This window comes from Cyanistes caeruleus, chromosome 3 (assembly GCF_971803275.1).
Source record: "Cyanistes caeruleus chromosome 3, bCyaCae1.hap1.1, whole genome shotgun sequence".
Classification (NCBI taxonomy): Eukaryota; Metazoa; Chordata; class Aves; order Passeriformes; family Paridae; genus Cyanistes; species Cyanistes caeruleus.
In genome coordinates, this window is record NC_141703.1 from 30,384,963 (window position 1) to 30,408,862 (window position 23,900).

The following is a 23,900-nucleotide window of genomic DNA, read 5'->3' on the forward strand; positions in this document are numbered from 1 at the left end:
AATATGTCCTCAAGAAGACCTGTTTAAACAGTTGTTAAAAAGAGGCACATCACCAGCCCTTGGTTTTGATGGGGTTTGTGGGTATCAGAGTCCTGTAGGTGAGCATTTTGTTTGTCCAGTGAGCAGAGCACTGAGTGCACAGCTGTGTGCAGTGACTGTGTGCACTACGCAGAGCCTTTGGAGGAAATGGAGCCTGGGCTGGGCTACGGCAGCACTCAGACAACACCTGCCATCACACTACAGCTGTTCTTCACAGTGCTTTAGGGCAGCTTTCTTCTCCTGGGGCCTGTACCCACCCTGTGTGGGCCAGGCCAGGGTGAGGGGTTGCGGAACGCCTGGCTCTGCCAGCTGCTTTTAGGTGTATTGTTTCATTCCTGCCTGACCAAGGGCAACATTCCTGCCTGACGGTGGGCTTCGGAAAATGGAAGAAATAGTAACAGGTGTTTGGAGAAACACGAGGGAAGAAGAGTCTCATGGAAAGGGACCCTATTGATCTTTTCAACTCCCGAACAGGATGTTGTAGCCAGCGAGGACTGATTTCATGTCCCACGTAGCAAGTGATGGGAACAGAGGAAACAGCCTCAAGTTGCACCAAAGGAGATGTAGGTGAGGTTTTTGGGAAAATTTCTTCATGGAAAGGTTGTCAAACATTGGCACAGGCTGCCCAGGACAACGGTGGAATCACCTTTCTGAAGCATTCAAAAACCATATGGATGTGAGCCTCGGGGACACGGTTTAGTGGTGGTCTTGGCTGGGGGAACGGTTGGCCTCAAGGATCCTAGAGGTCTTTTCCAATATAAATGATTCTGTGATTTCCAGATACATATATTTTTTTTTTAAACATGAGCGTTAGTGACCTACGATATTTTAACAGTTAAAAAACCCAAACGTAACACCCCAAACACAGGCGTACAAGCGCGTACACACGAGTCCAGCTGGAGCACCACGCTCGAGGAGAAAGAGGGAAGAGGCGGGGCGGAGAGGGAAGGGCAGAGCTCCCCAGCCCGCCCTCCCTTCCTCCCGCCTTCGGGCGGCCGGGTGCGGCGCTGCGTCTTCTCGCAGCCGATCCGGGCCGTCCCCGCGGCGGCCTTCACCTTCCTCCCCTTCCCGGCGGCAGGGCTGGGGCCTGCCCGCGACCCCGGGAGGAAATGGAGGCGGCGGCGGCGGCCGTGCCGGGCGGCGGCGGCGGCAGGGGCTGAGCGGGGCCGGGGAGGCGCCGCCGCCGCCCGCAGCCGGGCGGGGGGATGCGCCGGCAGCCGGGGCCGCCCGAGCGGGCCGGCCGTGCCGCCGAGTGAGGCGGGACCCCGCCGCCGCGGGCCGGGGCTGCGGGCAACGGCGCTGGAGGCCCGGTAAGCCGGGGAGGGGCCGGGCAGGGCCACGGGGGAGGCCTGGCGGCCGCCAGCCCCGAAAAGAGGCTCCCCCGGCACCCCGGGTCCGGCGGGGAAGCCAGCGGGCGCTGCGGGCGTGTGTTGTGCGTCTCTGCCGAGTGAGGGGAAGCCCGCCCAGCTTCGTCCTGCTCCTCCAGAACGGGAAAAGTTTATGTCTGTTGCGCCCGGAGCCGGGCTGAGACTGGGGCTGAGCATTGCCTCGGCTCGTCCTCTGCCGGTCAGAGCACGGCCCTGTCCCCTCCTCTTGGCGGGGACCGCTCTGGTCTTACGGAATGCATGGAGCACCCATGAAGCCTGGCCACAGGGGAGAGAGGAGTCGCTGCCGTTCCCAGCTGTGAAGAGCGCGGGGTGCCCGCTGGAGTGGGAGCTGGTGTCTGTCAGACAGGGCAGGGAGGGGAGGCAGCGTCCCGGCCTCAGCCCGGGGCCGCGGGATGGGCGCACGCCGGGCCTGTCCCGGGCCGAGGCGGTCACGGAGCTGCGGCCGGCATTGCTGCTGTCCCGGGCCGAGGCGGTCACGGAGCTGTGGCCGGCATTGCTGTTGTCCCGGGCCGAGGCGGTCACGGAGCTGCGGCCGGCATTGCTGCTGCCCTGGTCCTTGGTTCACATCCCGCTGACAGGTGAACTGCGCGCTCGGGAAGCGCTTCGGGCCCCAGCAGGAGCTGGGAAAGCCGACACACGGGCCTGTCACTTGGTGCCCTCGGGAGGAGAGCCTTGGGGAGGAACCGGCCTGTTACCGGATCTATGTTACAACGTTTAGTAGCACCACACAACTTGCAAAGGAGAGTCTGTGATACATATTAGTCTGAAATTTCAAATATAACAAATTGGCCAGATTTTCCTACCTGTAAGATAATTGCAGCAAATAAACATTGATGAAAATGAATTAGTTAGCTTTCGCTTGGCCTTCCTTACCAGTTCCATTTCCAGTGATGTCAGCCATCCTGTGCTGATGAGCAAGCAGTCGGGAGTTTGAGCCTCCTGGTGTGTCACTGCCATTGACAATGTGTGCAGGGACTGTCCTGCCAAGGAGCTCCTGTGCAAGCAACATAAGCTGCAGAGCAGAGACTGTGCACTGAGTTTTAATGGTGCTTACATACTTCATACTTTGTCCCGTCATTCACTTGAAGACATCAGTCTTGTGCAAAGAATGTTTATTCGAGGTAGCAGGTTACTTGTGGGCCACCAGTCAAGCCTGCAACTCTGTGTCTTGATCTTTGGTTCACGTTTGTGTTGGTGTGTGTGATTGGTGATCCCATTTTTTCTCATGCAAAACCCTTAATCTGGCTAACCTAGAGGTTATGTGACAGTTTGTAGTAGTCCTGAGAGGGAAGGACAGAGGAATGGGTGGGGACAGGAGTTGTGAGACCTTGTGCTCCTAAAGTGTAGAATTGCAGTAAGAAGGAGAAAGTAACCAGAAAGCTGTGTATTTCATTGTGAGAAAATGGACTAAACCTTCAACATTTTTCTTGATTTTGTCTACTTGTAAAGAAAAATTGTGTTTTAGACAACCAGAAGATTGTTGTGGAAGCTAAAGGAGCCTTTTAAAGAGAAGAAACAGAAGCTAGTATATGTATTTACTAGAAAATAAGTGCAGAAGAGGCAACAGAAATGCAACAAGGTTAGAGATAAAATAGGAAATGCAATTGCCCTATGTGAGAACAATAAAAATATTAAGAGAAACAACATAAGCACATTATTTTTTTTAAAAAGTACTGATCATTGCATTTAAGTGAGCATAATGGTTGAGGTACTCCTGTCTGTAATTTTGAATAGTTCTGCTTCTTGAGATCAGTGATGAGCTCCTGATACAGATGTACTTTAGGATGCTAGAATGAGTAACAGTGTAGTAACATCATAATTACATTATGACAGAACCTCTGACAAGATTCTTACATTCATGAGTATGGTTGCAGGTTTCCTGTGCACATTAAAAAAAAAAAAAAAAAAAAGAGTAGACTGCTTAATGTTTTCCTCTCAGCTTCCAGGTCTTGAAGGGTAAAAGTGGTGGTTCTTACAGTTGTGGCTGCAGTTCTGACCCCTTACTGCTCTCTAAACCCTGTCCTTAAGGTGAGAATTGTACTGCTTGTAGGTGACTGGCTGAAATGCTCTCCTGTCCCTACAGCACAGGACCTGGCAGCAGATCTCTCCACTAACTGCATTTCAGGTCAGAGCACACAGGAACTGCATTTCCCATGTGATTTAACACAATTTCTTTGAAATCCAATACATAAATTACATAAGGGGATATAGATCAATAATCCTTACTGAACGCTGTACGTCCATCACTGTTATAGAAGTGGGCTGACTAGCAGGGATGCTATGAATGTTGGAGGCCATTTCTACCCTGCTTTATGTAGAACAAATAGACTTAGTTGGGCAGAGAGGTTTGGCCCAGACTTTTCATTATACCTCTGAAAAGCCCATAGCTGATGGTTAAAGATTTTCCTCCTGCAGAGCATTCTCTGCAAGCTTCTGTCAGTCTGCTGCATTCAGTGTCTCGAATGTTGAATGGTTCTCATGGTTTTAGCAGAGCTACCTAAAAAGTAAAAAATGTCATTGCTACAGTTCTGTGTCTTAATATCTGATCTTAATTTTTGTCTTCTGTGAGAGCTGGAAATGAATGTGATGTCTGAGAGTAAAGGTAACAAATCTCAGCGCCTAAGTGGAAGATGGTGCATTTCATGGCAGACTGAAAAATGAGGACCTTTGAGACCTGGTGGTTTTCAGCATGAGTCCTAGGGTAGGTTTACACTAGTGCAGTGGTAGGATGGGAATAACTTTTGAACTACTTAGCTGAAAAGAGGCCAGTCTGATGGAATTCCTGTGATATTTGCCTTTCCTGGTCAATGGTTTTCCAGATCACGAAGAATAAACTTTTTGGATGTTGTGCGATCAGTTGTCAGACAGGGAATTGCAGCAAAAAACAGGAGATGACAAACACTGTCTTAATGGAGGTCACAGCATCTGTAACTGTCCAAAATACAGTTGATACCAAGTTATGGTGTTTTTGGAAGTACTTAAAAACAAACTCATGAAAGAAGAGGGGGAAAGAAAGGAGCTCCCAGAAGCAAAGCTGAAAAATGCCGCACTGAGAAGATAAAAGTAGGCCTGAACACTGCCATCCTGGCTATTATTTTTTCCCCTTTACCTGGAGATACTCAGTTATTTTCCTCGTCTTACCCATTTTGCATACATTGTTTAGGTCCCAAGTCTGTTCTGAACTGCTTGACTGCCTGCACATGCACAGACTTTCAGCATATCCCGAAGATGGTCCACTACTGTCAGCTATGGAGAGAATTCTTCCTGGAAACATTTGCATTGCTGGAAGGCAAAAGCTTGTTGGAAAAGCAATTGGCACCTGTAGCAGTAGTAGTGATGTTGCAGGTAGACATGCTGAAACAACATCAAAACCAGGTTTACCTCTGTTATTGAAGCTTTTTGGGAATGAAGAAGGTGGAATACTGGTATATGAGTGAAAAATTTAATAAACACTTCCTTAGAAGTATTAACTAACATTTTTTTTGCACCATAACTGGCAATGAGGGTATTTCTTGTATTCCTTGTCAGTTGATTTAAATGGCTGTATAGAAATTGTGGTCACAAACTGTGCAGATGTGACTCAATGAAGTTGCATGTGCCTGCTTTAGGACTGACTTTGATCCTACTACTAGTTATAGAATTGTTGTGAGGATGTCATTGTATGAGATTTTTGTATTAGATCCTGTTTGGTTAAATGTTCAGATGTTATATTGCATGTGACCTCAAAAGGGAGCATTCATGCTTTTCAGCACCTGAGTTCAGCCCCTCATGTGTCTTATCTCTTCAGCAACAGTAGGGACAATAGTGCTGTATTTTTGTAGGTTTTAGATGTGGAGTTTTTTTATTTGCAGTGGAGCTTTCACAGATACCTGGTGTCCACCCCCATGTATATTGCCATGAGAAGTTGGATATTCAGCTAAAGATACAGCTTAAAAATTTACATTTCTCTTAGTGGCTGGGAACTTCAATCTTTTTTATCATTGGTTTCCTTATATTTGATCTTATAGTCATAGAAAACAATTTATTAAGATAGCAATTTCAAAAATTAGGATAGTACTGCATGTATTCAGTCAGTTCCTGTGAGTGTTTTCTTTGCACATTAAAACTGCAGTCTCCGTTGTTTGGGTGGCCCTTCCTGCACTCCTGAGGAAGTTCTGTCTTTGAGGCTTACTTGCAGGGATACAGCTACAGGTAGTAGGCTCTGCTGCAAGGAAACTGAAAAGTATTTGGCCAGCTTAAGCTTAGTGTTCCAACTTGGTAGCTTCCAGCCTGTAATTTCTGTAGGCTGGGCAGGGGAAGAATCTTTGTTCTATGTCATAAATTGACTTGGGATAACCAAGCATAGTGCTAATGTTATGTCTGCCACTGGGAGCACAGCCTTCTTCATTCTCCCTTTCCTAAATGGGTTGTCTTGCTAAGCTGAATCAAAACACAAAATCTTTTAAAAAATTGGGATTTTTGCTAACTGGCTAGACTCATTTTATGACAAGCCGTTAGTGCTATTTGCAGCACAAACAGAGGGCTGGGTATGTGTAAATGGGGGTGAAGGAATGAAGCCTCTGTTTGATAACAGCCAGTGATTGCATTGCCTTATCCTTAACATTGGTTAAAAATATGGCTGAACAGACAAAAAGTAAAAAGTGAAATCTACTCCTATGTTTTATGACACATGTATTATTAAAACTTTTTCTTTTTGGTTATGGAAAGTATTTTTCTAAGCTGTAACAAAAATAATTAATGTGTCAATCTTTTCTCTTTCAAACAGGAGGTGCCAACTTTATATGGCTCATATCTGACAACATGCACCACCAGTGGCTGCTGCTAGCTGCATGCTTTTGGGTGATATTCATGTTCATGGTTGCTAGCAAGTTTATCACATTGACTTTTAAAGACCCCGATGGTAAGTTTAGCTTTAATGTTTGATGTGAAACAGAAAATTGAATAGTGCTTCACAGAAATACTCTTTTCTATGAAAATTAGTTCTTGGCATGTTATCACTTCTTCAGTAGGACTGAGAACAGAACAACTAAATTTCTGGAAGTGACAGTGCTGATATCCAGCTCCTTTTCTTTCTAGAAGTCTGCAAATCTAACATCACGGGAGAATTTTTTGTTGCTTAAGAGCAGAAGGGATCATGTTTGGTAGTACTGTCTTGGTAGGGGTCTGCGTTTTCAAATACATTTAGTTCCAGTATTGTCATCTGCTAGGGGTAGAAGTTACGTGCAAAAACAAAAGAGCACTATTACCTGTTCTAAGTCAGAGGAGACTCAGAAGGTACTGAAGAGTTCATTTCACAATACTAATTTCTGTCTTTTTGTCACTGCTTGTCTTGTGACTGAGGCATCATGTAAAACCTGTGGAAAGTTTTATTTCATTTGCAATGCACTTTGCCTAGCCACCTCTGTCCTGCTTCTTGCATTCAGTTTTATCCCCTGCTGTTTGACTTGTAAACAGCTTATAGGCTTTTGCTTAGCTTAAGTGGCCAAGATGTTGTTAAGATGATGAGGAATTTAAGCCATTTGATGACACCACACAGCATGTTAGTTTTGTGTCTGCTGAGGAGCCACTCTTACAAAGCCATCCTACTGAGAGTTTTGGGTGAAGGTGGTGATATAGCTTTGGTCTTAAGAGATCTGTGTTTCTGCATCTTCCTAAGACATGCAAAAATACGTAGCATTTGAAGCACTGACACTTGTGCCATATTTTTCAATACCTTGATAATGGGTAAATATATTAGGTGTACCTTTATAAATAGTATGCATCTATGTGAAGATTTATTCAGGAAGTCTTACAGAGGATAACTGTAGACTAACTTAGCTTTCCTTGGACCCAGATGTTCTGTCCTGGTACATCTACAGATCTAGCTAGTCTTATGTTACATAGTTCTATCTTCCAGTATTTCACTCTATGCCAACTCTTGTTTCCCACCTCAGGTAATCTTTGGGTGGTTCTTTTCATCGGAATTTGTCAGGAGAATTAAAACGTAGTTTAAAAATAATTACTAGAGCATACCCTCTGCATTTATTTGCTTTTTATTACCTTGGCTTGCCAAGTTTTTTTGTTTTGTTTTTTTTTTTCTGTGCTGAATCTTCCACTCCTTTTGAATAGTTCTCTGAGCAGATGATACATAAATTCTTAAGCTTGTCCTGCAAAGGCGTGACTATGTAAGTGTATGTATGTGTTGGAGTGTTTTTAATAAAACTAACGAAGGGAAATACTTTGAATATGTGAACAGAATTTTGGAGGAAGTCCAAACAGGATGGCAAATCCTGGAGAAGCTCTTCTAGACTTAATAAAATATGACTTGTCAGAGATCTTTCTTATTTGGATGTATCTTCTTAGCAGATAGAATAAAACCAGCAGATGCTCAATGAATCAATGTTCTTTTGTTTAAGCCTTTTACTGATGTCTTGGGTGCATGAGCAATAGCGACTTCTTAAGGAGTAGGTTTTTGTCCATCATTCCTAGTAACATCTACAGGCATGCTTTTATACAATGATCGTGAAAAAAAATTTAGGCACTCTTTCACTGAATCAGATTACTTGTATTTTACAGAAGAACACCATGAAGTCTGTGCACAGCAATAATTGCCGTTTCTGAATGCTTGAATGCCTACATTGCTTTCAGTTTTAACTTGCTTTTCCATGCATTCCCTTTGTTAAAATCCAGTGTAGGCAGAGTAGAGTGCTCCCTTAAGAAAAGGACATAGGCAGTGCACACATTTTCTCAACCATGAAACAATATGCCCCTGTGGATGCAGATGAGAAAACATTATTCACAGAAGAATCTAAATGAAGGGAAAAGCAATCTAATATGGATGGAAATAAATGTTCAGGGAGAAATCATGGTCTTTTTGCTTTGTAGTTAGGGAAAGCTGTTTCAAATTATTTTTGATCTTTCTGCACTGTGTAGGCTAAAGCTAAAACCTTGTTTTATTTTTTGGTTTTTCTGTACCGTACTAAATGCAAAAGATGAAAAGGGTTCTTCTGTACATGCTTTAATTTGGTCTCAAACTTACCTTCCCTAAGATCACTAAAAAAGAACAAGAATATCAGCTGAGTTCATTGTTGTTGAGAAAATCTCTAAAGAAGGCCATCGGTCTAGTAAAAATGGAAGAGGGGATCTTTCTTTATTTTTGGTTATAGGTGCTTAGAGCACCACAGAAATAAAAGGGTGTTCATAATGACACTTTCCTTCATATAAGTTTAATAGTCTACAAAAGAAGAAACATTTCTACTACTATAAGGAGAGAGAAGAACCTGATCTAAGTTTATTTGGACATGCTTTGGCAAGTTCATTGAAAAATAGAAATCTTCTATGCAGAAGTCCACATAGTTATACCAAATTGTCTACCAATTGTGGTATTTCGATTCAAGACTTTGGTGCCTCTCTGCACACTTTTTGGAAAAAACCAAAGCAAACAACAACAACAAAAAACCCCCAAGTAAAATATAATGGGTATGTTTCTTTGATAAAACTCAAATGAAGTTGCATCCAAAATTCCCACAGAATACATCCTTGAAAATATTTGTAGTCTGTGTTTGTCTTCTCTGGTACCTTTCCATGTAGAAACAAATCCTAATGTTCTGTAAGCTTGAAACAGCAAGTAAAGTTCATGTTTTAGTTGTAAGGCAGAAATAGTTGCCTTCCCCTCACCTTCTGTAATGCTATTATCTCTCTTCCTTCTTTAGGCTATGGTGCCAAGCAAGAGCCATTGATACTGACAGCTGTGACAAAAGTAGAGGAGGTACATGTGCCAGAGGAAAAACATTGGCCTGAAGAATTCCAGGTGCATACTGTTGAGATAAGGGTTATGTGTATTAAAGAGTAGAAGAAAATAAGAGATTAAGGAAGGGCTTCCTGTTGTTAAGATGAATTGCTAGACAGGACTTATTTATTCAGACTGTTCTATTTAGATAGAGCCGGCAGAATTCATTTTAACTTCACAAAGCTGGTTTGTTATGGTAACCTGCTGTTTCATCTGAATGATTCAACTTAATGTGTTTCCATTTCCAGGAGAAAATCGTTACAGTACTCCTTTATCAAGTCAGGACAGTCGTTTTTGTTGGCCTTTTTAATATAATGGCCCACTTTTGGATTACTTTGTGTTCTGTCTTGCCATAGCAATCAGGTTTGTTGTTGTTGAGGGCAAGCCTGTGTCTTCTCTATTCTCTTAGATTTCTGCCCAATCTCTCTGTTTGTTTTTATCAGTGTCAATTTCTTTTTCATGTTTTGTGCTCTTTGTGTTTCACATTTCAGCATTTTTCCAAAGTAGAACATGAACACAATAGTAGTCAATACCCGTTGATCTTTCAGATGCATGGTTCTGTGCTTTCAGCAAATTGACAATGAAACACTGAAAATCCTTTTGTACAAATGTAAATTGTAGACCAGTTGCAGAGTGGGCTAAATAAAAAAAAATATTGCATTTGTACATAAGTCATCTGATGTTTAAAGTGTTCTTGTGATGCAGCATGGAAGGTAGGTTAACTGTATAACCATGACTCCTTTTGTTTTCATTTTTCAAAAACATGAAATTTAAGTTACCTTCAAAATGCTTGGGAAAAGCACTTTGTTCAGTGGAAGGCTGGCAGATATGTATAGTGAGTTTTAATAGCTTTCTTTACTAGTATGGAAGAGGATAATAAGTTTTCTGATCTAAAATAATTCCCTCTTGACTTTCTGACAATGTGAAATGTAGGATAACAACATTAATATTGGTTGCATGCAGTAAGAATTGTTCGGACAGATAAAATAATCTGACAGTCTGTTCAGATTACATTCTGAGCAGGGGGTATTGGAGAGGAGTGACAAAGAGAAAAAGTAGAATTTTTTTCCCTTATGGAAGGTTGGGACAAAAAATAAAATAATTCCTTTTTTTCATCTGTAACTTGGACACTATACCTAAAATCATAGAATCACAGAATGGTTTGAGTTGGAAGGGGTCTTTGAAGATCATCTAGTTCCAAGCCCTGCCATGGACAGGGCTTTCATTAGGCCAGGTTGCTCAGAGCCCCATCCAACCCGGCCTTGAACATTTCTGGGGTGGGCCATCCCTAGCTGCTCTGGGTAACCTATTCCAGTGCCTGACCCTCATAGGAAAAAATTCCTTCCTAATGTCTAAACCTATTTTTTTTGTTGAAAACCATTCCCCATGCCTTGTCACTTCAGGCCCTGGTAAGAAGTCTGTCTTTCTTACAAACCCCTTGGGAAAAATGAAAAACTGCAGTGAGGTTTTCCTGGAGCCTTTTCTTCTCTGGGCTGAAGAGCCACAGCTGTCTCCTTAGGAGGTGCTCCATCTTGGACCATCTTCATAGCCTCCTCTGGACCTTCCATTAACAGGTCTATGTCTTTCCTGTGCTGGGTCTCCAGGGCTGCAGGCAGCACTCCAGGTGGCAGTAGAGCAGAGTACAGGGGGAGAACCACCTCCTTTGATCTGCTGGCCACAGTGCTTTTTTTATGCAGTCCAGGGTGCAGTTGGCTTTGTGGGCTGCAAGTACACACTGCCAGCACATACCAAATTTTTCACTCATCAGTATCCCCAAGTCCTTGGCAGGGTTGGTGTTAATCAGTTCATACTGTACTCTGTATTGATATTGGGGAATGCCATTCAGTTAATGAAAAGGTGGAAATTTGTCAGTTGAAGTTTAAACTTTCCCATCACCTCCTAATTAGAGAAGTTAATTTTTCCTCTCACTCCACTAGTTGTGAGGCAAGAGGTGGTTGTGGTTCCTGTCTTAGTGTCAGAAAAATGAGACATGTGAAGCAGCTCATCCATTTTTGGGGAGAGGTATCCTGCTGCTACTTTTATTTGTTACACTGATGCTCATTGTTCACATTTTTATTCACCTGATTTTATTTCAGCTTGGATAAATGGATGCCTACAGGTGCTAGAAAACAGCACAACATCACAGAACTTTCATAATAATTTTTTTCCCAGTCAGATGAGTCACAAAATATTCTGAGTTGGAAGGGACCGACAAGGATCATTGAGTCCAACTTCAGACTGCACAGGATGTTCCCAAGAATCATACCATGGGTCAGCCCCATCTTCTCAGAGCTTAAAGCATAATTTATGTTGAAACTCTTGTCCTAACCTCTCAGAAGCTTTCTTAGAGGTTGTTGAAACTCCGTGAGAGTTCCAGTATTTGATCAAGGCATGTTTTATCCACACAGATAAGACCCATCAGCTGTGCAGGAGACTTAAATTGTTGTATGGAAAAGCTTTTACTACTGTATGCTACCATGTAATGTCTTAAGAGTAGGCTACTCCTTTAGTTAATATGTAGGTAGCAATGTTTTAATCATGTATCTGGGAGCCATTAGGGTGCATAGTTTGGGGACTTTTATAGTTTAGAATTTGATCTGAAAAATTAAGTCTTTAACTTTTGTTTTTTCTTTCTTTTCTGCATTTCCTAAAGCCAACTGGAAAAGCTTTTTCAGGAAATCTGATCCACCAACCCCTGGTTCATATGGAAAGACTTGAGCTTCTCAGGAATGTCTGCAGAGACACTGCATTGAGAGATCTCTCTCATACCGCAGTTTCCAAATTCGTCTTGGACCGAATATTTGTGTGTGACAAGCACAAGATCCTGTTTTGTCAGACGCCAAAAGTGGGCAACACTCAGTGGAAAAAAGTCTTGATCGTTTTAAATGGTATCTACTTTTCTGTGGGTGTGTGGGTTTCTTTGAGGAGGAAACGGAATTGCTCTAACTGGGGCAACTAAAATGGATTCTTTCTGCATTTCTGTACACTGGTACTTAATTTCAATTTTTCATTTATCACAGTTGTTTCTAGTCCTTTCAAAACATCTCTTAAAATGAGATCTGTTCTTTATGTAAAAATAAGTATTGCTATTACTTGGCTTAAATGTTATTTGAGTCATGACAGAGTAGCCATATGCATGTGGTATGTTGGTTTCTTTTCTTTGAAGGGGTGCACTAATTTATAGAATTTGAAAGTATATGATGAGGTAAGTAACAATAATATGAAATTTCTGGCTAAAGGCCAGTGACTTGTAAGTAGAGATTTTAGCCATGAAGGAAGCCAGTTAAAACTTGGCAGTTGCTGTTGGTCTGTATTGCTGAAATCTTGTGTGTGTTCTATCATCTAAAGAGTTATGAAGATTCTGAGGTGCTTAACACAATAATTTGGTCGCCAAAGGTATGTTAGATAAGATGGTGAAAGAAGGAATAGAGGGACTAGTGTGTTTGAAAAATTAGCTAATGAACTGTGTCCCTCAGCAAACTTTTCTAGCAAGACTCCTTGCTTGCTAACATTAAAAACTTCAATGTTAATTTCATCCTTGATCTGTGAATGTGAACTAAAAGTCTAGCAGAGATATGCCCATATGTGTGTGCATGTTTCTTAATACCTATGAAAGCCACACTCAAAGTACTAAATATGGAACTATATGAGGGCATTGAAATACCTGCTCTTACCAGCATTTGAGAGATAACATACAAAGAATGCCTCAGGATGGACAGGGATGTATTTGCTATGCTGAGTGGAGGATAACTCACGTCTTAACAGCAGGGAACTTTTCACCTTGAGTTTCCTAGTTCTGTCATGTTGGATAATGACAGAAAATTGCTTCCACATAAACACCGGTCTCTTTTGCCTTAAGCTGCCAGTGCACTGGCACTTCGACCGCTGGTGAAGGCTACTGCTGTGGTTGACCTAACTTTCTCCTCTTTGGGTAGTCTCAGAAGGCAGGGCTGATACTTGAGGGGGAATTATTTATGTCCAAATATCTAAGTGGTATTTGGAGGTTCAGGATGGGGAAATGCAGCTGTAGCACTGTGAGGGAGCTAACCCTGCTACTGCTTCTACTGAATATGTTCTCTGAATGAACGCAAGGTGTCAGTTTCTGAGGCTGTCTAATCTGACATCTGTTGTCCACATGCAATTCACCTATGGCACCAAAAAATACAACTGAAAACCTGAAACTGATAAAATACAAACGCAGACCCCACCCCTCACCCCTGCCCCCTCCAGGAAAAAAAAAAAAAATTGGAAAACTGAACAAGTGAATGGTGTGTATTATTCAAGAATTCAGTTCTGGAAACAAGAAGGTTGTAGAGGCTTTCACTTAATTGGTTTGTTTTGTAGCACCCTGTGCTTGTTGCAGGTTGATATTCTGAAATGATGCTGTTGTGTGAAGGTTTATGCCTGAAGCCCAAGGGGCCACATGAGATGTTTCTCAAGGTCATAAAACTTTTCAGGATCAGGATACTAAAATGAATGCAGCAGAGTTAAGTGGCGTTATTTTTCTTGTCAGCTCATGTGCTTGCAGAAATGAATGTGTGGAGACTTCTGTTGTTAATTTTAGTGCCTTTTAATCTGTGGAGTATTCTATGATTGGAATTTTTGTTTCAGCACAGCATACTTGGTAAAACCAAAACTTTATGGATCCTTAAAGCAAAGTACTTTTGCACTGAAGCAGTTTCTGAAGCAGCTCATCGCATTTATTTTTGTTGGCTGAAGCTCAGCCAAAAAGCTGGTTCCTTCTTCTGCATTAATCCTTAAAGTCTTCCTCCATTTATATGTGTTTGTGCAGGCAGAGGGAAAGAGAATGGGGACACTGACATGTGAGGAGTTACAAGCTTAGACATAATTACTGATGAAATTTGCATAATATGCTGTTCTGAGAATTTTGGGGCCATTTGGTCTTGGACCTTGATGTCACATATCCTAAAGAATTTTAACAGTTTTCAGCTTTGCAATCAGAATTTAACAGTTTTAAACATAGTAACTTTAAATGGTAAAAATAAAGAAAAGAGAAAGACATAAAACTGTCAGCCAAAGGCATACATGCCTACTCATACTCACTGTTTTTTCCCTTGAATGAATCATTGCTCTCTCATTTTGATTTGTCTAGGAGCATTTTCTTCCATAGAAGACATCCCAGAAAACATTGTACATGATCATGAAAAGAATGGCCTTCCACGCTTGTCCTCTTTCAGTGACTCTGAAATTAAGAAACGGTAAGTGCCAGTGAGTGTGGGAGGGGTTTGAGGTCAGTGGGGTTATGAGCAATCAAGGGTACAGCTGAAGTCTGAATCTGAAACTGAGGGTAACAGGATTTCTGCTCCACCACTTGTATCATGGCACTATTCTGTTATCCTCACAGATGTCGCTGTGTCTGCCTTCCTACTGGCTTTGAAGGAGAACACCAGTGTAATTTGTGATATAGTTAGGTGAGCTAACCAGCTCCCTGGGATATAAGTGCATATTAATGCACTAATTAATTCAGTGCATACCTAGTTGTTAGATAGCTGACCTTCAGAACTGAAGGTTTAATTGGGCAGCCCATCCTGATGTCTTGTATTATAAAACCGTACTGCCTACAGGTAAGATTGTCATTGCAGCAGACATACTGGGATTGAACTGGTTAGGTTTAAATTGTTAGTCCTTCTTAGCCCCAGAATATTTTCCATTTAGCTGAGCCACTTTATCTTCCTGTTTAAGTGCTTCTGGTTATTTTCAGAGCCTAAAAATACTCTGCCATAGAACTACATTACTTTGGCTAGATTTTTCACTGTGCCTGCTCATCTCTACTAGAGCCTATGCCATATATAATCCCTGTAAGGGGTGGCAGCATGGAGAGAACGGGACATAGGATGACAGTGGACACTTGTAAGCGTGTGCTTGCATGGGTTTGTGTGCATTACAGCACTCTGAAAAGCCAGCCCTTTATACATGTGTCACATGTCATTAGAGCTCAGCCCAAGGTATTTTGTTGTATGCGAGGGCACAAGGACATTTATCACAGCTGTGCCTGTAGAATTGGGGTCACTTGATTGTGTTGATATTGTGCAAAGGAAAATATTGTCACTGTTTTCTTAAGAATGTGGATCTGTTCTCCCTCCTTGTGAGCAGCCTTGCAGAAAAGGACTGTTCACCTGGTGGTGAGCCCTAGTTAGGATAAGTTGAATCCATTATTGCTTGGGTTGCTGCGTTCTGCTCAGCATGGAAGCTGTGCTGGAGGTGTGTAACATAGATTTGGTTGGGATCTGAAATTACTAGTTTTAGATGTGGAAAGCAGGATGGTGTGGATCTGTTGATTTAGTTTGCTGACCTCTATCTAGACCTGCCAGGCTAGGAATAAGTCAGGAGTATGTGAAATATGATTCAAGTGCTGTACAGGCTGAAGAGTCCATCCGCATCCTGTCCATCCTGATTTCAGTGAGGGTTGGTATCTCAGTCTCTTTTCATAGCTATTTATTGAAATAAACTTTGTTTTCAATGTATTCCTCATACACATAATCTGACTACATAATATTACATATTATGTATCACAGTAATACATGAAATTCTGTTGAAAACTGTGGTCTCATGTTTCAGTGGTGCTCTCAGCCATTATTGAAAGCATGACAAACCATCAAAATGAAATACCATTCTTAAATTTTTTTTTGTGCTTTAGCAGCAATCTAACTGCCTGCCAGTGAAAAATGCAGCCTTTTATATGCATTTTGCTGCACCAATGCACTTTTCCCCATGTCCTTATGTATTTTGCTTTTTGACCTTGATCACATGACATTACAAATATCTTTAACTTGAAGTTCTCAGTGTCTTTTGTCTCCTGTTTGTTGTGCATTGAGATAAAATAAGCTCCTCCAGTGTGAATAAAATTTGAAAACTAGGATAAACTATGTAAAAACTGCTAGTAAGAAGACAGAAAGTGTATTTCATCCTATAATATTGATGCAGGTGCTCTAAGATTCACGTTGCTGTGTCTATGGTGAGAGTTTATGTACATTTTGTAAGTATATGCTAAACACTTTCCTTAATCCTTTAATTTTTTTCTTCCTCTATTTAGACTGAATTTATACTTCAAGTTTTTTATTGTTAGAGATCCATTTGAAAGACTTATTTCTGCATTTAAAGACAAGTTTGTGCACAATCCTCGTTTTGAACCTTGGTACCGGCATGAAATTGCTCCCGGCATCATTCGTAAATACAGAAAGAATCGCACAGAGACCAAAGGGCTGCAGTTTGAGGATTTTGTGCGCTACCTGGGGGACCCTAATCACCGATGGCTGGATGTTCAGTTTGGTGACCACATCATTCACTGGGTAACATATGTGGAACTTTGTGCTCCCTGTGAAATCACATACAGTGTGATTGGACACCACGAAACCCTGGAGGATGATGCTCCGTATATCTTGAAAGCAGCTGGCATAGACCACTTGGTATCATACCCCACAATCCCACCGGGCATAACAGTGTACAACAGAACAAAAGTAGAGCGCTATTTTTCAGGAATTAGCAAGAGAGACATAAGACGCCTCTATGCACGATTTGAAGGCGATTTTAAACTCTTTGGTTATCGTGAGCCTGATTTCTTGCTTAACTGACTCCTGGGATAAGATCTGAAAGTGTCCCATGTATTAATTTAAACCTGTGTGAATACCAGCTGCAACACTGGTAGAGCTGAGAATGACCATTTGTTTTCTAGCTTTTTTTGATGTTGCTCCACTTTCCAGTGAAATATTTGTCATATGAACAAGTAGGGGCTTATAGTTGTTGTTTCCTGACCATGTTTTCAGTACATGACATTGCAATCTGTTAGGAATTATGTCTCTGTTATCTAAAATACAGAATTTGACTTCTCCCCTCTTCCCTCCAGGAAGAAAGAGGGAGAACAAATGGGCTATGATCTTCCTCTCCTCCCAGACAGAATGCCATTTTTGAAATGTTGTGAAGTATTTATAAAGATGGCAATTTCACTGTAGGTTAACCCTGACATGTGGATAAACATAATGATTCCTGCTCATGAGAGTCCTGTAGTCTCCCATGAGCTTTGTAAATGAGAGGCCAGTACAAGACTAGAAATTAATTAAATGCTTGACAAATATAACCATCTAGGTACTGTCATGTGACTGCTACAATAACCCTGATCTAATCTCATTCTTGTTTGTCAAAAAATGAACCTAATTAGACAGAAGCTTTTAGAGATGTAAGAAAATGAAATGGCTCCACACCCCAGTTGTCTCTGTACTTTTGTCAAGTGTTTACTGTATTTACTACTGATGTATTGAGCCTCATAATTCTACTTTTGGTTTTTAAGAGATTATTTAACTCCTGGCTATGTAAGTTATGTGAGAACACCAGCTGCAAGTGGAGCATAGAAGAAATATGAAACTGCTAAGGAAACTGTTAAGGAAAATTAATTTAAAGTATCAGTTGTATTTGTGGGAGCACATACAATAATCACAAGATGCTCTCACACAGTTTAACTTGTCTTTTCTTCTAACAGTTAAGATTAATAAAGAAGTTACAAAAGCAAGATGTTTTATTAAAGAGCTGCTTACTTGGATTAACAATCCACCTTTTTATATCCAGCCTTGCTCAGTTTAGTATCTTGGAGAACAGAAAGTTTATCCCCCTCTGAAAATTCATCTCCCTACTGCTAAAGGAGAGAAGGAGTCAAGATGAATCCCTGATTTTTCCAGTGATTCACTGCCATGGTGTCCCAAGTCAGAAATGACTGGTATTTATGGTATTGACATAGTAAATTGGCTATTTACCGAAGTTTAAATGCTATCTAAACTTGGGTATCCATTTTATGCATTAAAAAAAAACAACTGAATTGAGTGGATGCAGCCATCATACTTACTTGTGCTTGTATTGTGTTTTATAAAGAACAGTCTCTTGTCTGAGTTCACCAGCAATAAAAACCATTGTGCTGCCACTTCATCCCACAGGCCGTGAAAGAGAGAGATAGATCAAATATCTGAAATACAGGAATTGCTCTGTTGCAGTGGGCATGTGAACTGTATTTTTTAAATCATAGTCCCAAAAGATTTATTTTCAGGTTGACATAATGTTGCTCGCTAGAAATGCTAATGGTGGCCAGTGCTATGGAATCTGCTTTTAAATCCAGCCACTCTATGTTTTTGATAGCTTTCTGTATTAGCACAAGGAAGCATCTAGCACTTGGGTTAAAGAAAAGCTGTGCCAAGCTGACATGTGCTGCTACCCCCAAACAGGAAGCCCTGTTGTAGCTGGAAGTGATTTCTGAAAGATCTCGCAGATGAACTGAAATAAAGGAGAGTCATTAACTGGGTACTGTTAGGAAGAGAATAATCCAGGGTGGTAAAGTTGGAAGGTAGGATGTTCTTCAGGTTTGTTTGTTTTGTTTTTTTTTAAACAACAATTATAGTCCCCTAACTTGTTAGTTCTTAACCAATGATAAAAAGATGTTAACAGCTCCAGGTTTTTCTGTGGTTTTCTTAATATGGAAACTTAGCAAAATGCTCTGATAAATGCATTTTGGAGCTAATAACCTGATTGATTACTTTGCTGCCAATTTAAAATGTAACAGTGAATAATGTATAGTAAATTCGGGCCTTAAAATTTAATAAAGTAGAATTGTTTTCCTCTGAAAGTATAAGCTACTGATCACACAAAACACCAACGTATGTTTTTCTTTTTCTTGGTAAATAACTTAACGTATTGATTGCTTAAAAATTTCTAGATAGAAAGTGCTACATAAATATTAAGTACTCATATTTTTTTCTGATAGCTTTCTCTGTATTGAGTTCTCTCAGCCATCTATGAACAGAACTATGGGCTGACCTAAGCAGAGGTGTATAATCCTCTTCTATCTCTGTGTTCCCATGCTTTTCAGGCTGGAACTGGAATGCATGTTACCATTTCTTCAATTCAAATGTGAAGTTTCTCCTTTCAGTTATATGTTCCTGAGCTATATTTTCTTTCTAGAAGTGTGGGGTTTTTTTCCCCTTAAATGGCTGAAGTAACAATGGTGCAATTTTGGCACATCTCTTGAGGAAACTTGTATACCATGATGGTCCTTGGCAAAGTGTGGTAGGGCTCTCCTTAAACTGGTGCAGTACAGGCAGGATGGTCAGAGTGTGCTGTGTTAGGGAAAAGACTCTTGCCATGCTGGTTATGATAAATTAAATGGTTGTGGTTTGTTTTAGCTTGATTGTACTCTGCACAAGGCTTTTACAAATATAGTCTCAGTGGCATGCACAAACATCATTTGGCTGTTCAGATGTTATTTGCATACCACTTTCAAACTGCAGATGATACTTATGTCATATTTTTGGAACTGCTGGTCCAGATTATTCTTTCTCCTTTCTTATTATTGTTACAGCTTCAGAAAACAAATTCATATCCTTACTTTGTGTCTCTGTTGTCTCTCTTTAGCAGCTTTTGAACTCTTTGGCCCATTTTAACCACATTTAGCAAAGGAAAGTCAAGAGGTAGTGGTAGTGGTCAAGAAGCAATTTTCTTGAAAATAGGAGGAAAAACACTCCTTGCACATCAGAGAGTCCATGCTGTATGTCAGCTTTAGCAAAAGTACAGACAGTAAACAGTTTTACAGTACCTGCTTGTATGGAGCTCCTGGTTTCTAATGGACTTCCTTCCTTAGTGCTCCTTAAAATTTGGCCTCTTAGCTAACAAAGGCAAAAAATTAAATTAAAATGGATTCCATGGGTCTGTTTTCTTCACATTCCTAACAAAATTGAGCTGACTGGGTTTTTTGAGATCTTGGGAGTAAGAGAGTTTGTCTTGTGAAAATGGATTAAGAATTTACCTGCTTGTGAAACAACTTTATGGTAATGCCTATCCCCTTTCCTTCTAACTTCAGCACACAGTACATTGTCACTGCTGTGCTTTCTGATTGCGTGCCATGAAGATGTTTTTCTGTAGTTAAAAATACATGTGTATTTTTTTTTTTATTATTTTGGGAACTGTTCTGTCAAAGAAAATGTCTTGAAAATATGTATTCTTCCCAAAAAAAGCATGTTGTTTTCTGATTCATGCGCAGATGCTGCCCTGTTTGTACTGGGAGTAAGGCTCCCTGCTGCTCTGTGTGTCTCCATCCTCAGATTAGGAAAGCCATCAGACAGCTCTGGCTTTTGTGCAACATTACTTTTTTCTTGAGGTGCTAATAACTTTGTTGGCTGGGAAAGCAGCCTTTGATCTTATCTGTGCTGCAGAAAGTTTGCTGAGAAAAAGAGTAATTATATAGGGAGTGCTTAAGCTTATGTTCTCAGATGAAAAAGGATGTCTTGTCAGTGTGTCTGCCTGTATCTGATACCTCGTAATTGACAGAGAGAGGGGAAATGATCTTTCTGCTTAATGGCCTTGTAGTGATTTATGCTAAGACCCCATCCTATTTTTTGTTATAGCAGCATGAAGGGGACCTGGAAGGAGGTGTGTAGTCAGCATGTGCTTATTGAAAATGTGAGGGTGCAAAGGAAACTTGACATGGGAGTTGGTTGCTCGAGATTTATCACGTCAAATTACTTGTTACATATCATCTGCAGAGGCTGGTGTGGATTCTTTGTGGCCTGTGCTTGAGATTTTATGCAAGGTAGAAAGAGGCTTTGTGGGTGGTGGAAAATTCCCTTTCAGCCTAAGTTAGCTGTGCGTGTTCCTGGGCTGCTGCCGTGGGGAAGGTTTTAGAAGGAAATGATCCTATTAGCAGCAAAGCCTGCAGTGCTTGGGCTGGTGAACAGAGTGCCTCCCTCCTGGAGGAGGAGTGACTTCGGGCTCACACTGATGTGTGCAGCCAGCTTTGGTGCTGTCTTGTATAAATCTCTATTTTTGTGCTTTTAATGCAGTTGTGTGCAGCTGAGCTGTCAGCTTGGTTTCCTGCGTGTGGCAGTAGCCTGAGGTGACTCATCTCTTCGCCACCAGAGCAGCTTTGAAAGGCCTGCAGCCTGTTTTGCTATGCAGCAGGAGACATTCCTCTTATGAAGAGAGCAGCATTAAGCCTTCAGCCATGCAGCTGGTGGCAACTGGCTGGTGTAAGCATGAAAATGGTGCTGTTTGGGGCTTCCTGCTGTAAAATCATCATTTTCCCTTTAAGTCCAGGCAGGAGTGAAAGGGAACAAAGATATGTGTTTGCTTTGAGTCACAAAAAGGAGCCATGCTGTTAAAAATTCCAGACTGGTAAACCCAAGGAAGGCAAAATCTGGGAGAGCAATGCTGAAAAAAGCTGTGGGCAGTTTTTCTTAGGCTCCCAGAGATGCTGAACCTGTTGAAGGAGAGTTGCTGAAGCTTCCTGGGAGGTGTCAGGGGAGCAAGCATGCTCCCTGTAGCATGTATGTGCATGCCAGAGGAGCAGATGCTGATGGGACAGCATGCACATGACAGGCTGAAAGTTTGAAACATCTACTGTTGGGTATCTGTTTGAAATCACAGAAAGGAGGAAATAATAAAAAAAAAAGCAAGTGGGAAGGAAATAATGAAAAAATAATCCTGAAGGCTGCACCCCTGGAAATGCAGTGCTCACTCTTAACTGCCAGAAACATGCCAACTGCCCTGGATGTGTACCAATAATTTCTGAGCAGTTTGCAGGACCAAAGCAAATCTGTGAGTGGGAGGGTAAACCGCGATCATAGGGCATCTGTACGTGCTCTGAAAAGTGATCTAATTCTGAGAAGCTAGCCAAGGTTCCCAGTTGTGCCTAAGTAAGTGGATCTGATATAGGAAAAATGCATAGCTATAGTGGAAGCACACAAGTAGAAAAAGCTCTTGTGGGATAATTTGCTCTCAACAACCAAGAGTTAGACACCTGCTGTGATTTAAGAAATAGGAACATTTTCTCTTTAACATCTTTTTTTTCCTCTTCTCTGCAGCCTTTCTGTTTTATTCAGTTTACCTTCCTGTATCCTGAGAAATCTTTGGATGATACACTGCAGTAGGACACAACATTCTTTTGTCAGAAGGGTAGAAGAGGCTGTAGGAAATACAAAATATTCTCCACAATTTTGAGTAACACAAGAAAAATACAGAGTTTATATCAATCATGAAAGATTTAGTGAAACACACTAAATCTGCTAGGCATTTCACTTGAGTTAAAGGCACAGAAACTTGTGGTGACTGAAACATTAAGATTGCATGGGTTGCTTCTTAGATGTTTCATGTGTTGGGCAGAAATCCACTTAGGGAAAAATGATCGCAGTTCTGTTTGGCATCTTTTTCTTAAGTTTTAAATAACTCCCAGTAAGGTTTTACAACAAGTAAAATTTGAAGTTTGCCATAACACAAAGCTTCACTTTGGATCCACTTATTTTGCTCTCATTCCCCTGTGAGTATTTTGTAGAGTAAGATTTGAGTCTGTTCTTACTCCGTTTCTTTGATTTCTGTCTGTTCTTTGCAATGTTGTAGCACTTGTGCTTGTGAAAAGGAAATGAGCAAGAAGAGTCACAAATATTCTGGAGAGAGTATTTTCTCTCTTTGGAAAGAGCATCTTTCCAAAGCAGACCTTTATTTGTGTGCTGCTTCCATTTACAACATCTGCTTTCATTATCTTTTCTAGTCTAGTCTATCTTGCTTTGTCTAGTTCTTTGCTGTAAAACCCATTGGGATACACATTTGTTGTTAAACCTACGGATTTAGAAATGTGTAAGAGGAAAGGGATTAGGAAGAGTGTTGCAGCAGGAAAGAAAGAAGCAGCAGGAGGAAAGGGCTTCCACAACCTCTTTCACAGTTCCAAAGCTTAAGCTCCATCTTACTCTTGTTTGACAGCTTTTAGAACATAGGTTTTTGGCCTTACGGGAGACATAGTGTGTAGTGTAGCAGCATGTCTCGGTTGCATGCTTGCACACACTTGCTCTTCTCTGATAGAATCAGGGAACATTCTCATAGGTGAGACCTTTGTTCCATGAAGTGTTACAGTACTGCCTAGCAAAGATGGAGCAAAGATGTTTTTTCCCCTTTCTGAGCAGTAACAGTGTGTTCCTTAATTCTCTTGACTACCAGAGAGTATAAACATGATTTCACTTTTCTGGAAGATGACCAGTGATAACAACAGTGTTTTTACCAGGTTTTAATCTTAGAACACCATTTAAATACATCTCAGTGTGACAGAAAGGTAATGCAGTAAATTGTAATTGGTTTTTGTGGATTTAGAGTTGACTTAATAGATCATTGGAAATGCCATTCTGATGGAAAACAACTTAGGTGCATTGCTTCTGTCTCCATGTAAGGACCTGTCATATGATTGCTTACCAGTCAGAGGAAAATAACTTCATTAGATAGCGATGCTTTTTTCTGTAATCCTCTTACTTGTGGATTTGGGTCTTAAAATACAGCATGGTAGATTTGTCTTGTGTACGTACTCCTCTCCTGTTCTAAAGTAGTATTGGCAGAAATTTCATACCTCTGTTATTTTGGCAACTCTTTTCTGTAGCTTCTAGTTGAAACTGTTTCAGGTTTAAGCACTTTGCCTTGGAGAGTGTGTAATTGGACTGTGGATACACCAGAAGAACTACAAGCCAGCAGTGTAACATGGCTGTGAGAAAGGTACCACCTGATTCTGCATGCATCCAGGTAAGTATTTCCAGTAGTGGCCATAAATATGAGTATTGTGACTAAGGCTGTGGAGAGGCCTTGCCTTGACCCCATTCCCAGTTCTCATAAGCTGTGACTCTGGGGTGCTGGCAGAGTTGCAGAACTTCTGGTCTTTGAGCAGAACGACCAGAACT

At 41.3% G+C, this 23,900-nt stretch overlaps 1 protein-coding gene across 5 annotated transcripts; it reads left to right on the plus strand.

The window, feature by feature from the left end:
• Window positions 1–1,205: 1,205 nt before the first annotated feature.
• CHST10 (carbohydrate sulfotransferase 10) lies at window positions 1,206–18,820 on the plus strand. 5 transcript variants are annotated; one of them, XM_086880448.1, is made up of 8 exons: window positions 2,877–3,006; window positions 3,367–3,455; window positions 3,997–4,128; window positions 6,193–6,327; window positions 9,119–9,216; window positions 11,849–12,083; window positions 14,309–14,414; window positions 16,250–18,820. In XM_086880448.1, the coding sequence occupies exons 4-8, from the start codon at window positions 6,228–6,230 to the stop codon at window positions 16,785–16,787; spliced, it is 1,077 nt and encodes a 358-aa protein (XP_086736574.1). In that variant the 5' UTR covers window positions 2,877–3,006; window positions 3,367–3,455; window positions 3,997–4,128; window positions 6,193–6,227; the 3' UTR covers window positions 16,788–18,820. The 5 variants fall into 5 exon arrangements, with proteins under 5 accessions (XP_086736575.1, XP_086736571.1, XP_086736572.1 ...); XM_086880447.1 differs by lacking the exon at window positions 2,877–3,006 and adding exons at window positions 4,247–4,490; window positions 4,591–4,772 and having other exon boundaries at window positions 3,388–4,128; XM_086880445.1 differs by lacking the exons at window positions 2,877–3,006; window positions 3,367–3,455; window positions 3,997–4,128 and adding exons at window positions 1,320–1,349; window positions 4,591–4,802.
• Window positions 18,821–23,900: the final 5,080 nt, after the last annotated feature.

Excerpts from the sequence above, each read along its gene's own strand:
- CHST10 (XM_086880445.1), top strand. The coding sequence starts at position 4,628 with ATGCACAGACTTTCAGCATATCCCGAAGATGGTCCACTACTGTCAGCT. Across the intron at positions 4,803-6,192 it reads TGAAACAACATCAAAACCAG|GAGGTGCCAACTTTATATGG; the intron begins GTTTACCTCTGT and ends TCTTTCAAACAG. Across the intron at positions 12,084-14,308 it reads AGTCTTGATCGTTTTAAATG|GAGCATTTTCTTCCATAGAA; the intron begins GTATCTACTTTT and ends TGATTTGTCTAG.